Source organism: Xiphophorus maculatus, chromosome 14 (assembly GCF_002775205.1).
Source record: "Xiphophorus maculatus strain JP 163 A chromosome 14, X_maculatus-5.0-male, whole genome shotgun sequence".
Classification (NCBI taxonomy): Eukaryota; Metazoa; Chordata; class Actinopteri; order Cyprinodontiformes; family Poeciliidae; genus Xiphophorus; species Xiphophorus maculatus.
Genome location: NC_036456.1, coordinates 625650 through 642710, shown reverse-complemented (window position 1 = coordinate 642710; position 17061 = coordinate 625650). Strand labels below are relative to the sequence as shown.

General features: G+C 40.3%; 1 protein-coding gene across 11 annotated transcripts in view; it reads left to right on the top strand.

Annotated features, from left to right (window-relative positions):
• Window positions 1-561: 561 nt before the first annotated feature.
• ablim2 (actin binding LIM protein family member 2) overlaps window positions 562-17061 on the top strand; it is a 134939-nt gene continuing 118439 nt past the window's right edge. For 5 of the 11 annotated variants that reach the window (XM_023346298.1, XM_023346301.1, XM_023346300.1 and 2 more), the window contains exon 1: window positions 15548-15726. In XM_023346298.1, the coding sequence (XP_023202066.1) occupies window positions 15711-15726 (16 nt within the window). In that variant the 5' untranslated portion in view covers window positions 15548-15710. Of the gene's footprint in view, window positions 874-15547; window positions 15727-17061 lie in introns of those variants that run through there. The other 6 variants (XM_023346307.1, XM_023346303.1, XM_023346306.1 and 3 more) reach the window with 4 other exon arrangements.

The window sequence follows — 17061 nt, the reverse complement described above, 5'->3', positions numbered from 1 at the left end:
TTGGAACGTTTGGAGGAAAAAGAGCACAAAAACAAAAGTTCGGTAAGTATGGAGGACCAAAACTGACATACTAAAAATAATAGCAGAAATAACACAATAAATAAATCAATCAATACACATAAATACACAGATTAATCTAAAAAAAAAAAACTTTAACTCAATAATTTTATTCATTTGAATTTTTTCCAGCTTTGTTACAACAAATTGCATTTTTGAGCAAATAATTACTGTTTTGAATAATAGTTATATTGCAGTAAATGTAAAAACTATTAGTCCGGTTTATTCTGAGAATAGATAGATAGATAGACAGACAGACAGACAGACAGACAGACAGACAGACAGACAGACAGACAGACAGACAGACAGATAGATAGATAGATAGATAGATAGATAGATAGATAGATAGATAGATAGATAGATAGATAGATAGATAGATAGATAGATAGATAGATAGATAGATAGATAGATAGATAGATAGATAGATAGATAGATAGATAGATAGATAGATAGATAGATCTGAAAGGTCATGGCGGAAGCGACTATATCGATGACAGTCTAACTTGACTCCAGCGGCGCTGCTCCACGGTGTTCCCACACCCAGCCTGCGCCTTGTGCTGAGCGCGGGGGGGAACCGGAGCCGCTCCGCAGTGGATCCCACGCAGGACATTGTGTTGTTGATGCGGCTGTTTGTGGAGGTCTGAGCGGCCTCAACAGGCGGGGACAGCCCGGAGTCATCCCCCTCTCGTCCTCATCACTGTCTAAGGCTGCTGCTGCTGCTGGCATCATCCATGTAGGGTCATTGTGGACGGGGAGTTGTTTACTAAGCATCATCTGATTGAAGAAAACATCTGACTGCTATCATGAGCAGCACTGGTAAGAAAGACATTGCTAAAGGGTTTGACTGCAGGTAGAATGAAGGGAAATTCAGTGCTATTTCGACTAGATCTTGTGTAGTGTTGATCAGTCTGTTGCTCTGTCATTGTTTAAGCTGTTTTTCGTTTCTTGAGTAAACATTTTGTCACATTTATGCACATACATATTGTTTGTTAATCACAGTTCTTTGGCAAATAAAATCATGTTTGCTAATTATAGCGGATGGGTGCACAGAGACCTTTTTCTAATGGGACACTGCAGTCACTCCTTGTTCAGACTGAACCTGGCAGGTCACTGTCCTGGTGGGCTGCTGCTGCTGCCACAGCTGGTTTTGTCTCTGTGGATCCTAAAGGGAACCTTTATCTAAACCCTGCCCCAGTGCAGTTTTGAAAGAGCACAGTAATAAAAATGCACGTTTTAGTCAATGCTGCAAGTTCCACAACATACACACACAACAAGAAAAAAAATCTAAGCATTTTGTCACATTAGAACCACAAATGTTGGTATATTTGATTGTATTTTATTTGACAGACAAACACAAAGTCTTGCAAAAGTAAGGTGGGAGGAAGAGGGTTTTTGTCAATAAAATTTGAAAAGTGCAGCATTCATATGTGTTCCTTTTATCTGGCACTCCTAAATAAAATCCATCCTATCCAGTTACATTTACAAGTCTGAGAATGACCAAACACACAGAGTTGACTCTGTGTGGAGTATATTGACCTCAACCTGGTTGTTTTGGGATCAATTCTCAGTCTTGGGCCACTTGCTACATGTTTTCCCCTTTTCCTGTTATTCTACTGTTCATTAATGGCCACTAGTGGCAAAAAAAAGAAAATTCAAAATGGAGATCACATCTATCCATTTTAGCTTCCCTTTATTGGCTCCTTGTTTAATCCAGAATCGAATTTCAAAGTCTTCTTCTCACATATAAAAAACATAATAATCAAGCTCTGTTATGGATCAGATTGTTCCAGATCTTCCTAGCACTTTGCACTCAGACTTCATGTTTACTGGTGGCTCCTGGAGTTTCTCAAAGTAGAATGGCTCCCAGTTATAGTCCATGAGGCAGATACCCTGTCTACATTCCTTCGTTATAAAGCCTATACTGTCTTAGGTAAACTGTCTCTGTAGTTATGCTCCAGGAGGACATGATGGTCACTTTTCCTCACTTTGCTACTTTCTCCTACTGCTCTCCAGTCTTGCATTATTAGCTGTTATTCCAGCTTTTAACTTCATGTTCTGTGTTTTTTCTCTTCATTTAAGCTGCAGTGTTTAGTTGTGACTCCTTTCTGGGTTAACATAGAAAGTACTCCTGAATCAGTGGCTTTGTTTTTATTGTGTGCCTGCTTTGTCTCTTCTCCACATTCTACATGAGGGAATGCTACAAAGTTAACAGCTCAATGTAATCTACTGTCCACTGTCCCAGAAGAGCTGCAAGTCAGTGACTTAACGCAGTTTGCTGGTTTTTTTAGACAGAAAAGCTGGAATAAAAAACTGAAATTGAATACAATGTTTCACAACAATAAAACTGGAATATATATATATATATATACACAGTATATTACTGCTGTAAAGCAGAGATTGATGTTCTGCAAGAACTTGATTGAATATACTGTATGTGCACATCAGAGTTTCCAAAGATTTAGTTGGAAATATTATAAAAACAATGTACAATGTACAGTTCTACATCACTATTAAATATTACTGTGTTTTTCTATTTACATTAAATCAAAATAAAATACTGACAAAATTGAGCAAGTGTAAATAATTTTGCAAGGAAAGATTTGTTGTTCTGGCCAGAAAGCAGATATAAAAACCGACCTCTTGTGCTTGTTGCTGGGAGCTCAGCAGTTGATGCTGACAGAGAAAGGGATTCTCATAACTCTTGAAAAGAGAGACATTAATAAAACAAGGAAATAAAACTGAGTGAAATGGCTAAATTTAGTCCTTCAGCTCTATGGGAGCCCAGAAGCGGGACACTGATTTGTCCTGCATGCATGTAGTGACAGTGGAGAGGAAAACCTCTAGCTCAGTACAAACAGCCATCTGCCACATATTTCCACAGTCTTGAGAAGACAGAGCAGAATACACAAAAAAAGACAAACTGATATAGGATTACTACTGTATCTATATTTATGAAAACTAAAAAGGTTACGTCAGGGAGGGAGAACGTTTCATTGTCGGCAGCATTTTCTCAGCCAATGTCCTCCAGGAAGGTCTCACAGCCAAACTAGGGATGCACCGATCCACTTTTTTTACTATTAATACTGATATCTGCAACAATTCACAAGCTTGATCAAACATGTAAAAACAACAACTTTAATTTGTACATCAAATGCAGCAGTCAATGTACAGTGAATAATAAATAAACTGAATCTGACTAAAACAATAAGTTGGCTACTTTGGTGAAACATGTCAAAATATACTTTAAAAAATATTCTGTCAAATGGTTCAGAAAGTTCAATTAGGAATTCTAAAAAATTATGTAAAATAAATAATAAAGTATGATTTCGTTCAGAGCACAAACCATAGAAGTTGACTGGATAGATCTGCCTGTATGGATAGGGCACATTGTCACCGATAACCGATCTAGAATATTTGTCAATATTGGCACCGATATAGATATTAATATTGGATAGGATCATCTCTAAGCTGACAGAATGACAGACTGGTCTAGCATCGAGAGAAAAAACCTGAGAAAACACTAAATGTTACCAATTGAAATAACAGCAAATAAAGCAAATTGGAGAGTAGTAGAAGTAGAAAGTGAGGACAAGTTGTCTGCTCCTACAGCTGCAAAACTACAGCGACATTTCAGGATAAACTTACCCATTAGCCTGAGGCATGAGAGGCAGAGCCTCTTGTGTGGTTTTTGGGTACAACTTTTTAATTCAGCTTTCCATATTGGTTCCAGAGAGGTCTCATCCTGACAAACCTTTTCAAACATGTCAAATATTTTTTCAGATTTGGGCATTTAAAAGGTTTTTGTTTCTAATAGCTTCACTGAACACACTGAGCTTCTTGTGGTTGTGCTCATCTTTTCTCAACTTTGTGGGTATACTTTTCTAGTTTCAAGACTTGATAAGAAATCAGGGAGTTTTACTGTCATATCAAATAAAAGATGCTCTATTTAGAGAGGATGAGGCCATGTTCAGATGAATCTTGGTTGTGGATTTTACAAGAATTGTTCCATAACTTATAGTTGATTCACTAATAAACATAATGAGTTAATAAGCTGATACTACCTGACTGTTGATTTGTTCCTCCCCTTTGAACATCCTGGTTGCCCTGTTTTTTAATGAGAATACCCGGAACTTACTAATGAGATTTATGCAGTGTGTCTGGCTCGCCAGACAGCAGAAATCCATTAGCACACAGCTGGAAACTGCCTGTGAAAGCTCTTACCAAACGCTATTGTTTGTCTGGAACTTGGACTAGTAGAAAGTCTGACCTTGTGCCTGCCTGGAACACAGCAACATCCACACTGGTGTCACTTCACATATACAAATATCTTTGCATCTTTTGCTTTATGAGTGGGGATTCTATTGAATTAAACTGACTTTTTATTATTGTGTGCAATTTACAAAGGGGCATGGAGCCTCATTGTATTCCAATATTCTCCTTAATTCTGTCCTGATTCTCAATCTCATTTTGACTGAGCCAATGCGCTCCATCTAGATTCACAGAAATACCATGAAGAATATCTAACCTAGTACAAATAGTACGCTGTAGCCCAGGGGTGCATCCTGATACGCCCAAGCAGGAATAAAAACAACAATCATAACGGACTATAATGAGGATCAGTGCTGCTCTGGTCAGACAACAACTTCAAAATCGTAAGCTTTGCTCCACCGTTAGCATCCGTGTTTACTTATGAAACACTGAGCACTTTTTCTTTTTGTGGCGGAAGAGTCCATAACTGAGGTGGAAGATGAAATATCTGAGGTTTGACAGGAAAGCTGTGGTTCAGAGGAGGGTGGGATGTCTGTGTGGATGGGGACAGGAGAGGATGATGATGAGCTTGTTCCTGAGCTGAACCTGTTTAAAAATGTGTTCAGCTCATTTGCTCTGTCCAGACTTCATCTATCTGATCCTCCTTTTGCTTGAAGCTTGTAATTTTCTTCATCCCTGACCACACATCTCTAATGTTGTTCTTCTGCAGTTTGTTCTCTTTAGTCTCATAGTTACAGTATTTCCTGCTTCCCTGTATAATCTTCCAGGTATCTGTGGCATTTTCTGCCCCCATTTGCCCCTCAGCCTGGTTCCAGTTCCAACCAGTCACACCTACAATCTGTTAGTACATCAGCTCAGGGCTTTGTCTTGATCACATCCTTCCCCAGCTTTTCAGCCCCAGTAGTAGTCAGTCCATCCTGTTACTTTCATCACCTACCTACTGTACATCTCATCTCATCTCCTTGGTATTCTCTTGTCTCCGGATTCAGATTCATTTGGTTTTTTGCTGTTTCCCCTGGACTTTCCCGTTTTTGTAAGTTTTTGTTCTTCATACTTGTATTACATTTTCAACACCACCTGACATCTCTTGCCTGCTGCATTTGGGTCCCCACTTATATATTCCTTTATTTAATCAGGTAAACCCCGTTGAGATCTAGATCTCATTTTCAAGAGGGACCTGAGCATGACACGACATGACATGACACTTCTACATGACACCACGATACCATCTTGGATATTTTCTAAAGCAAATGCGGAGCGTGTGCCATAAGTTTTCATGCAAATACGTCACAAATTACGGGAATCGATAATTGGAATTCCAAGTAATTGAACTACTGAGAAACAGTTTTGTACAAGAACCGGTTCTCGATTCCCATTCCTACTTTTGCATTATAATTTGTGCCAGGAACAGTGAGATTGTCTGTGTGAGCGAACAAAGATTTGAGATATGTGACTTTAAATCTCACAAACACTCACCCAATAGTGTTCTGGTACACGCTCAATTTTGACAACTCCAGTTCTGCCACATACCTGTCAAACTTCAGATGCCTTCTTGGCTTCATTTATGAGAAGCTAGGCTAGTTCTGTCCAAACTTGAGAATGAAACATAATTGAATGGACTGGAGAAAGGGAGATTCATTGTTTTTTGAGTAAAAATTTATTTTCACTCAAATTTATTTTTAAGGGGGGGACCCATGTTTCCTCTTCGGGCTTCTGTGCTCGTCATGGATTGTCCATATCGAACACCATGTTCAGGCATAAGGGTGTCCATATGTGCACTTGGCACCAGGACACCCTAGGCCGCAGTTCGATGATCGACTTTGTCGTCGTTTCATCGGATCTGCGGCCGTATGTCTTGGACACTCGGGTGAAGAGAGGTGCGGAGCTGTCCACTGACCACTACCTGGTGGTGAGTTGGCTCCGGTGGTGGGGGAGGAAGCCGGTCAGACCTGGCAGGCCCAAATGTGTTGTGAGGGTCTGCTGGGAACGTCTGGCGGAATCTCCTGTGAGACGGAGCTTTAACTCCCATTTCCGGCAAAACTTTGAACACGTCCCGGGGGAGGTGGGGGACATGGAGTCTGAGTGGACTGTGTTCCGTGCCTCCATTGTCGAGGCGGCCGGTCGGAGCTGTGGCCGCAAGGTTGTCGGTGCCTGTCGCGGCGGCAACCCTCGTACCCGTTGGTGGACACCTTCGGTGAGGGATGCCGTCAGGCTGAAGAAAGAGTCCTACCGGGCCTTTTTGGCCTGTGGGACTCCGGAAGCAGCTGATGGGTACCGGCAGGTGAAGCGGCATGCGGCTCGGGTGGTTGCTGAGGCAAAAACTCGGGCGTGGGAGGAGTTTGGAGAGGCCATGGAGAAAGACTTCCGTACGACTTTGAAGCGATTCTGGTCCACCATCCGGCGTATCAGGAGGGGGAAGCAGTACAGGACCAACACTGTTTATAGTGGGGATGGTGTGCTGCTGACCTCTACTCGGGACGTTGTGGGTCGGTGGGCAGAGTACTTCGAAGACCTCCTCAATCCCACCAACATGCCTTCTATTGAAGAAGCTGAGCCTGGGGACTCTGGGTTGGGCTCTCCAATCTCTGGGGACAAGGTCGCCGAGGTGGTTGAGAAGCTCCTCGGTGGCAAGGCTCCGGGGGTGGATGAGATCCGCCCGGAGTTCCTTAAGGCTATGGATGTTGTAGGGTTGTGTTGGCTGACGCAACTCTGCAATATCGCATTGACATCGGGGGCAGTTCCCCTGGATTGGCAGACCGGGGTGGTGGTCCCCCTGTTCAAAAAGGGAGACCGGAGGGTGTGCTCCAATTATAGAGGGGTCACACTCTTAAGCCTCCCTGGCAAGGTCTATTCAGGGGTCCTGGAGAGGAGGGTCTGTCGGATAGTCGAACCTCGGATCCAGGAAGAGCAGTGTGGTTTTCGTCCTGGTCGTGGAACACTGGACCAGCTCTACACCCTCGGTAGGTTCCTGGAGGGTGCATGGGAGTTCGCCCAACCAGTCTACATGTGTTTTGTGGACTTGGAGAAGGCGTTCGACCGTGTCCCTCGGGGAGCCCTGTGGGGGGTTCTCCGGGAGTATGGGGTACCGGGCCCTTTGATACGGGCTGTCAGGTCCCTGTATGACCGGTGTCAGAGTCTGGTCCGCATTGCCGGCAGTAAGTCGGGCTCGTTTCCAGTGAGAGTTGGACTCCGGCAGGGCTGCCCTTTGTCACCGATTCTGTTCATTACTTTCATGGACAGAATTTCTAGGCGCAGCCAAGGTGTTGAGGGGATCCGATTTGGTGGCCTTAGGATCTCGTCTCTGCTTTTTGCAGACGATGTGGTCCTACTGGCCTCATCAGGTCATGATCTGCAGCTCTCGCTGGAGCGGTTCGCAGCCGAGTGTGAAGCGGCCGGGATGGGGATCAGTGCCTCCAAATCCGAGGCCATGGTCTTGAGCCGGAAAAGGGTAGAGTGCCTTCTCAGGGTCAAGGGGGGTGTCCTGCCCCAGGTGGAGGAGTTCAAGTATCTCGGGATCTTGTTCACGAATGAGGGAAGAAGGGAGCGGGAGATCGACAGGCGGATTGGCGCAGCGTCTGCTGTCAAGCGGGCGCTGTACCGGTCCGTCGTGGTGAAGAGAGAGCTGAGCCAAAAAGCGAAGCTCTCGATTTACTGGTCGATCTACGTTCCCACCCTCATCTATGGTCATGAGCTTTGGGTCATGACCGAAAGAACGAGATCGCAGATACAAGCGGCCGAAATGGGTTTTCTCCGTAGGGTGGCTGGGCTCTCCCTTAGAGATAGGGTGAGAAGCTCAGTCATCCGGGAGGGACTCAGAGTAGAGCCGCTGCTCCTTCACATCGAGAGGAGCCAGTTGAGGTGGCTCGGGCATCTGGTCAGGATGCCTCCTGGACGCCTCCCTGGTGAGGTGTTCCGGGCACGTCCCACCGGGAGGAGGCCCCGGGGAAGACCCAGGACACGCTGGAGGGACTATGTCTCTCGGCTGGCCTGGGAACGCCTCGGGATTCCCCCGGAAGAGCTAGAAGAAGTGGCTGGGGAGAGGGAAGTCTGGGCCTCCCTTCTGAAGCTGCTAGCCCCGCGACCCGACCTCGGATAAGCGGAAGAAGATGGATGGATGGATGGATGGATGGATTTATTTTTACTCAGTAGCATGCTTTAAATGTCTTTATATTTATTATGTTATCATAGTTATCATAGTTATTTTTATAACTATGATGATTTTTCACAACTCTGATTTTTTCGATATGACATGCAGCATATATGCATGCACCTGGAACTAGACTTAAGGGTGTAAATTATGTTCATAGCTAGGCCTGTCACGATAGCAAATTTTGCTGAGCGATTAATTGTCTCAAAAAATTATTGCGATAAATGATAATATTGTTTGAAGACCTTTTTACACTGATGTAATGGAAATGACGTAATAATGCATGCGATTTCCTGCCAAAGATAGATACACTTTATTTTCAAAAGAATATTTAACACTGGAACTAATAAACAAAATAAACAAAACAACCAAAAACAAAATGGATTCTCAGTCTCCATTAACAAAAAATGTACTTGATAAAAACTAAACAACATAAAGCCAAAGTGGAAATAAATACTGCATTCAACCAAAAGAGTGCAGATTATGAAGTGTGTATACTATATTGCCCTTCAGTAATAATTAGATTTAAATAGAGAAGATGGGCACATCGACTACCTGATGCAATAGTTCACACTACATGATTTTTTGCTCCTATTTTTCCCCTTACAACAATCTTAAAACGTTGGTCTTTCTAAGATTGTGTGGTGTGTTACGGTAGATCGTCGTTGCCGCTCCGATCCAAATCAGGGGTTTTCACCCACTGGGAGCTTTAACTCCACCTGTTGAATGTGACAGGTAGCCAATCAGAAAGCGCGGATTCTCCTCCGTGTTTTCTGAGGGGAAATTACGTCGGGGAATCCCAAACAGCTGACACGGCGCAACCCGAAGTCCAGCGGACATTGGAGATGATATGTGGAAACAACATTAATGTTTATTCAACATGCAAAGAATATAGAAATGACAAGGAGAGGAGTTGGAGCGAAATTGCTACCGCAGTTGATAAACCCCGTAACTTTTCAGCTGTTCTTCATTAACGTGAGATAAATAGGTTCTAATGATTTTCATTCAGTCAGGACTTTACACTGACACTAGCCACATGCATTGCAGGTAGACTGTAGTAAAGCATTGATTAATGCCTGGTTTTAAAATTAGTTCACTGGACTTGTAGCCAATATTTTGTGCCCATTGTTGGACACCACACGGCAGGAACGAACCGATCGAACCGTTATACCTAGGATTTCTGTCAGCTAATGTGTGGTCAGTCAGGTTTTGAAAATGGGCCGACAATGACAGCTCTAAGATTGTGTAGTGTGCGCTGGGCATTACACTAAAGAAATGAGGAAGGAGGGTCAGTGGAGAGCACCGGAGTTGAGCCTTTTTTCATTCGGTGTCATCAACAGAAAGAGAAAAAGGACGGAAGAGACGATAATGCCGATAATTGAAATGACGTTGATAGTTTTAATTTATCGTACGATTAATCGATTTATCGTTTATCGCGACAGGCCTATTCATAGCTGTAAAAAAATGTTTGTGGGTTTCTCATAGAAAAAGCTTCAGGTTTATGATTAACATATGGCTCTTTTCAAATATAGTTAAAGCATTTAGGATATAATGATAAAATACTGTATATGACTATTTTCTGGTCTTATTTCTAATCTGACATGTTAAAAAATTCATTCTGAAATAAAATCCAACATACTACAGTTTAAAGACAAATTTGACTGGATTATTTCTGCAGTCTATACCCACCAATGCCAAGTGAAAAAGCAATGGACACAGCTCCTGTGTGTACTCAGAGAGGATGCCACAGCCTTTTTATAGGTAAATACTAACTGAGCTCACTGGTACAAAGCCCCTAAGCTGGTGTTTCTCACAAACACACATTCAGAGCAGTAATTAGGCCTGCAGTCTGGTGTTGGTTTGTGACATTTCCCCTCACCCTGCTGTTTTACACAGGCCTTTGATGACATGGGGAATGGCATGTTTACCCTCTCAAAAGCAGTTTGTTCACATGTGACTTTTCAGAGGTGCTAAACATATATTAGACTGAAGCTGGAATACAATGATCTGCCTCCAGATGAAACAATTCTATAAATAAACAGAGGAGAAAAACACAATTGGAAACTATTTGACACATTTTAGATTTTATTTGTGAGAATAACAGCAGTCTTTTGTCACTTTCTTAAAAACAAAAACAGTAATATGTTCCATTATACATTACTTTCCTAGCCCCAAACTGTTGTATCTTGTATGTTAATTCAAACATCTATGCTGAACATGGAGACACTTTGATATGGCAGTAGTCATCAAGGTCAACCATGCATTCAAAGGGAGTTATTTATTACACTGCAAAGAGTAAAACTACAAGCTGAGGCTAACAATAAATAGCTGTAATCACACAGACCCTACTATATAGCTTGTATGTCTTTGTACAAAGGGTAAAACACAAAAAACATTGTACAGATATGTTTATTGTGACAATAATATGTATATCTAACCAAGAAACCCATGTATTTAGTCAAAATTTATTTCTACTAAACATGTAAAAAGAATCAGAGTTGACTAAAAAACGTTACAAGATATCAAGAAATCATCAATAAAATAAATTCGACTCAACACTGTCAATAAATCAACCAATATCTGTATTTTTTGTAAAATTTTTGGTAATTGACACACACTCCAATGATTTTCTGCACAGCAAAGTTTGTTCAATTTCAAAAATACTTCATTAATCCCAAAAGGAAATTAAATTAGTTAGCGCTAATTTAGCTAGCAATATTTTATGACTGGGAATGGGTCACCGAGTGACAAAAATAGAAATATAGGCCTTCACACACATACAAACTTGTGTTATTCTTTATATCTAGGGTTTAGAATGAAGGCCCACAGTGCAGCTATAACAGCTTCAACTTGTCTGACAAAACTTTCCACAGGATTTAGGTGCTTATAGGAATTTTGATATTTCAGATCATATCTGTTAGGTCAGATACTAATGAAGGACAAGAAGGCCTGGCTTACAGTCTCTGCTCTAATTTATCCTAAAGTTGTTCTGTGAGGTTCTGCCCAGACTAGTGAAGCTCCTCTACACCAAACTTGCTCATCCATGTTTCTCTAAACTGTGTAGCTCATTAACCCATTCTTCAAGACAGTGATGGCTGTTGGCAGAAATACTGACTCTTGTAGAGGTATGTATTACAGCGAATTTGAAGAAGAAGACTGAGTGAAGATACTCACAACCTTCCCCAGCTTTTAAGCCTCTGTGTCTCACCCACTAGTCACCAGTGGGGTGGCGCAGCTTACTACAATCGATAGAAGCCACACAGGCACACCTGCTAGAAAGAAACAAACGCACCCAGTACAACACTTTCATTCTATTGGCTGAGAGATTGCCAGGTGATTGTGCCAAAAGGTGTATCCAAAAGTGAGCAGAGACTAAGTGTGAGTGCGAGGAGAAGTTTTGAGTACAATCATTACAAGTTTTGAGAAGAAGGATATGAAGTCTTGCTTTCAAAATAAAAATGTAAGCAAAAGTATTAAAAGTTTTGAGAGCAAAAGACCTGAAATCCTTCTTTCAGACTGAAAATGTGTTCTCTTGAATTACAGCAAAAAAAATTCCCCCATACAACGTCCTGTTTGGTGTAGGCCATGGGTGCAAGAGACTTTTCTGTAGGCCTTGAGCAGTTGTACAAGTGTACCAATTATCGTGCTTCTACAATGAAGTAAGGTCTATGCACAAAGTGTTTTGAAAGTTGCCAGGGGGCTTGTTGAGCCGTTTCTGTTGTGATTTTTGTGACTACCTTAAAATATGTAAATTTCACACAGGCGTGATGACTGCCAAGTCACATATATTAAGGCCTCCAAAAAGTCAAATAATTTGATGGAATCTTAAAAGAAAATTAACATTATGGTTCCAATCATTGCACTCAGCTGCTCAGACTTAATGAATGGTGCTTCCTGGTTCGCTGCTTTGCAAACACCAACACAGAGTGTGTCAAGTAGCATTGTGCCAATGGTTTTCATCTGTTTGAATTTATGATTATTTCTCTGTTATTCAGTCATACCAGCATATTGCCTTATCATTTCATTTCTGCATTTAGTTTCAGTGTTTCTTCAATTTTGTTCTTCGTATAGTTCATGCAAGAGTTTTGTTCACTCTCAAAGTGATATACCAGCTACATTCTACACTACAAAGCATATTTAACAAGGTCACGCACTTGAGGATCAATCATAAGACCAGTAATGGCGATGGTCCACTCCTTCAGGACATGTGATTCAGTCTTGTCTGGCTCCCTGCCTAATGAGTTGGAGCGGGTAGTTTACTGTTATAAAGGTGGCCATTGTTCTGTTGGAGTCTTGAACATGGAGAAGGTCCAACATCATCATCATTACCCTAAGGTGACCCTGTACTAGCTGAATGAAGAATAAAGTCATTGTTTTGCTACTCTCTATATACAGTATTGTCATGTTAGGATGTTCCATTATTAATAAAACAGTCATTGATATAATCCCAAGAGCAATTGAAGAGAACCTAATCATCTTCCATTTTTTCTTTAAAAGCTAAACAGTGGGTTCTTTTGTGCTAATACACAAAGGTTTCAATGGAATGTTGTTGGGATGCCTGACTTGCCCTTGTCACTTCAAGTGTTGGTCGCTTTATAGATATTGGCTGAAGATAGTATGTCCATGTTTTATCAAGAATGGCACATGTGTTTCATTTAAAGTTTAGTTTAGAGAAGTTTTTGACTTGTTTCCAGATGATGACTATTCAAATGTAATAATTGTAAGTGATTTGAACTGTTTTCTTCACCCTTTTCTAGAAAAATTAGGAATATGGTTGATATTTGGACTGCTCAACATCCATCATGTAGAAATTACTCATTTTATTCACATATACATAAATCTTACAGCAGGATTGATTATTTCCCGACAAGTAACAACCATATTATTGAACTGCTAATTCTACAAATAATAATATACTGATTTATGATAACTTATGGCAACTTAATGCGAGCCTTCTTATTGACAACAACTTTGCTAAAAACGTAACTTCAAAATTAAAGAACTTTATAGAAGTAAATTACAATGGTGAAGTATCTGATTACATTTTATTGGAATTTTGTGTGGCAATATAATTTCCTACACCTCAGCTCTTATAAAAGAAAGAGAAAAATGCCTTTTTTTTAAATCAACAGTGTTCACCCCCGCTTGGAAAGGAATTCCAAATTTCTAAATCACCAGGGGCCTCATGCATAAAGCCTGCATGCGCACAAAAAATGTGCGGCATCATATTTTACGCACAAGTTGGCATGTATAAAAATGAAATTTGCGTCAAAGTTTGCGTAAATATATGCACACTTTTTCTCTGGCGTGAAAATGTGTGGCAGCCATGCAAACTTTTTCTGTGGACAATATCAAAGTACAAAGTGTCAAAACTCACCTAAATACACTGAAATCTGACCCCATCAGCATTATTTAGACCAAGAACCATTGAACCTGATGGTTTTTTCATAATTTTCATCTTTATTGTATAAATGTAAACAATGAAACTGAACTGCGTTTATCCTAAGACAAGAACATAACACACACACATGCACACCCTCACCCACAAAATAAATAAAATAAAGATAAAAGGATTTGAAAACCTCACTCGAATGTAAATAGAATAGAATAGAATTCAACTTTATTGTCATTGCACTGTCACAAGTACAAGCAACGAGATGTAGTTTGCATCTATCCAGAAGTGCTCTACGAGATATAAATATTTATTTACAGATGTACAAGACTATGTATGTATGGACTATAAGGGGTTATAGCAAGAGATATAGATATTGTGTATAAATATAAATATGGGAGCTATATGCACAGATTATACAGATTATACAAGAATGTTAGGGAACGGATTATATATGTATATAATATAATACAAGATAAATAATGGCAGATAAAATTTACAGGTTAGTAAATAGTAAATTTCTTCAGTTTTTGTCACACAAAGATGTAACACATTGGACACGGAGTTGGATTAGTAGATTAACTCTAAACAGGTATTTATACTATTTTATGTGTGGGTGGCTACAGTGCAGACCAGCAGCTGCGCTCCATTTCCCCCAAATTGGGATTTATAAAGGAAAGGTGTGCTGGTATGTGCACACGCATGGTTTTATACATTTGAATTTTTTTGTGCGCGGCACTTTTCTAAATTTGTCCGTACGCCAAGTTTTAGTGTGAAAGCTGTGCACTCTGTGATACATGAGGCCCCTGATGACTATAGGGAAATACTGAAACTTAAATATGAATACAATGGTATTGTGAATGGCTAGGTTAGTAACTCGCTTTGGAAAATACAACAAAAGAATTTTGAGCTTGGGGATAAGCCTGGCAAGCTGCTGGCACAACGACATGAAAATGCCCAAACCACAAGATCCATTTGTATCATCAAATCTAAAACAATGCACTCTTTTAACCAACCCTGCTGACATAAATTGCAGATTCAGAGTTCTACTCTGAGCTATATTCCTCTGAGAATAATGTAACACAATCTTACACTGAATAAACCTGATAGGAACGGTCTTGAGTCTGAATTAACTCTTCAAGAGGTCAAAATCACAATAAGCTCTTTACTTTCCCTTTAATGTGTTTAATGCAATGATCCAGTTCACAAACCTCTACAAAAGAAGCAGCCGGTACTACTTGACCATGTCAGATAACTAGTAAGAGAGTCATAAAAAAGTGCCATCCTCATACTGTGATCTTATGAGATATTTAGATAAACAGCTTAGGCATTCCTACACAGCTTATAATCAAAACCTGAAACTTCTCATTTTGCCATTGATATGTTCACTGACTACCTTTCAGTGGGACTTTTCAGAATGACCAATATTTGATATTTGTCAATTCAAGTTGATGATTTTCCCTTTTTTTCTGGCATTCTTAATGGTTAGGTTATCAATGAGCTGTCGAAGTTGAGTGTTGTGTGGACTAGGAAGACTGGGACACACCCAGTAGGAGCTCATCAGGAGGAGGTGACATTCTCTTTGAGCTTTGCATGCTTCTATTTATAACAAATATTTGCCATAACTCAGAGAGGTGGGAGAGAGAGAGACCTCCAGCTCATTCCAGAGATAGTGGCGGACAGAAAGCTCACTCTGTGCTTTTCATTACACCAGAGCTTTGCTGCATGCAGAGGATGTGTTCCAACACTGTCAGTGGACTCTGAAAAGGTTTCTGGGATTTCACCTGTAATTCTTCTTGAAATACAAAAACTGTTTTTAGCGTTTGGAGCAGCTGCTGAGCGAAAATGCCAGAAGAGAAAGGTAGAAATGACTTTCATTAACCTTCAAAGAGCTATTTGTAGTGTGCTCACAGGGCAAGAGGGTTAAAGGTAGACTTTTCTTTTTGCAAATAAGCAACACTTAACCTTATAGTAATGTTACTTTTGGTTTTGTTCTAAGACACAGTTTTCACAGGAGCATCATCCTACACCTTAATGATTAAAGTTTGTATGGGGCACTGACTCAAACAGTTTGCCTTTAAATACTGCTCAATGTGTTTGTGTGTTGCGTAATTCCATCCTGAAGCTTAAAGTGCTTTCCATGTGAATGAGACAGTGGTAGAAACCTTAATGTCTTTGCTGCAATGTCCCTGGCAGCTAGAAACTCTGGAACTTGCTCCGATATTAAAGTATAAAGCTAAATGTTGGTCTAAAGTAATAAGTACTCCACAAGTCATAATCTAGCAGGAGAGTCTTGATTAGTAAGTTTTTAAAACAAAATGTTGTTTCCAATTGTTCTGGTTTGCTAAGTAGATGCTATTTTCTACATTTGTTCTGTATTTGTAAAGTATAAAGCTAGTTAGTTTTTACATGCACAATATAGCTCTAGTTAGTTATAGTTTTTCCCCCATTAATTACTATTTTTATTTATTTCAGTTAACAAAATGCTGACTGAATTTCAGTTTTTGTTATTTCATTGGTAATTATATATCATATAATAACTGTATAACTTTATATAAAATGACCAGGCCAGGCTATTATATTATACATATAAGGTTTATAATTTTTCTGCACCAAAACATTAACCAAAGTGTGGCAAAACTAAAACTAAACAATATTTAAATAATAATAATAACTAATAAATCTAGCAAACACGCTATATTAACCTATAATAACATTGATTTGAAGGAACAAATAAGCCCTACAACAAAGTCTAGCTTTTCAGACATCATCTAAAGTACTTCAGAAAAAATGTTTTCATTGTTGACCCAGTTGGCTACAACAAGAAATCTGACTTGGTAACCATATTTACTTCCTTCTCTTATTCCCAATCATTTTGCTTGCACTGCTAACCTCCATCTGTTTACTACTGTCTTCATAAAGGAACATACGTTATTTTGTATAGTGTGAATGCGTGTCTCTGGTCACCACAATGGGACAAAGCATGCTTGCTGGTGAACACACAGCCTATATTAGCTGTAAGCAACTGATCTGATTTATTTCTTGTGTAGAATTGAAATACTTTTCTGCAATGAAATGCACACAACACTATGCCAGTAGTGGCTTAGTGTTGCCAATTTCTCCTCGACCCTCTAAGGCCCCATGCCCAAGAGAGGGACAGAGGATCCGAGGTGTGTGACGTCCTTCATTGGCTGGT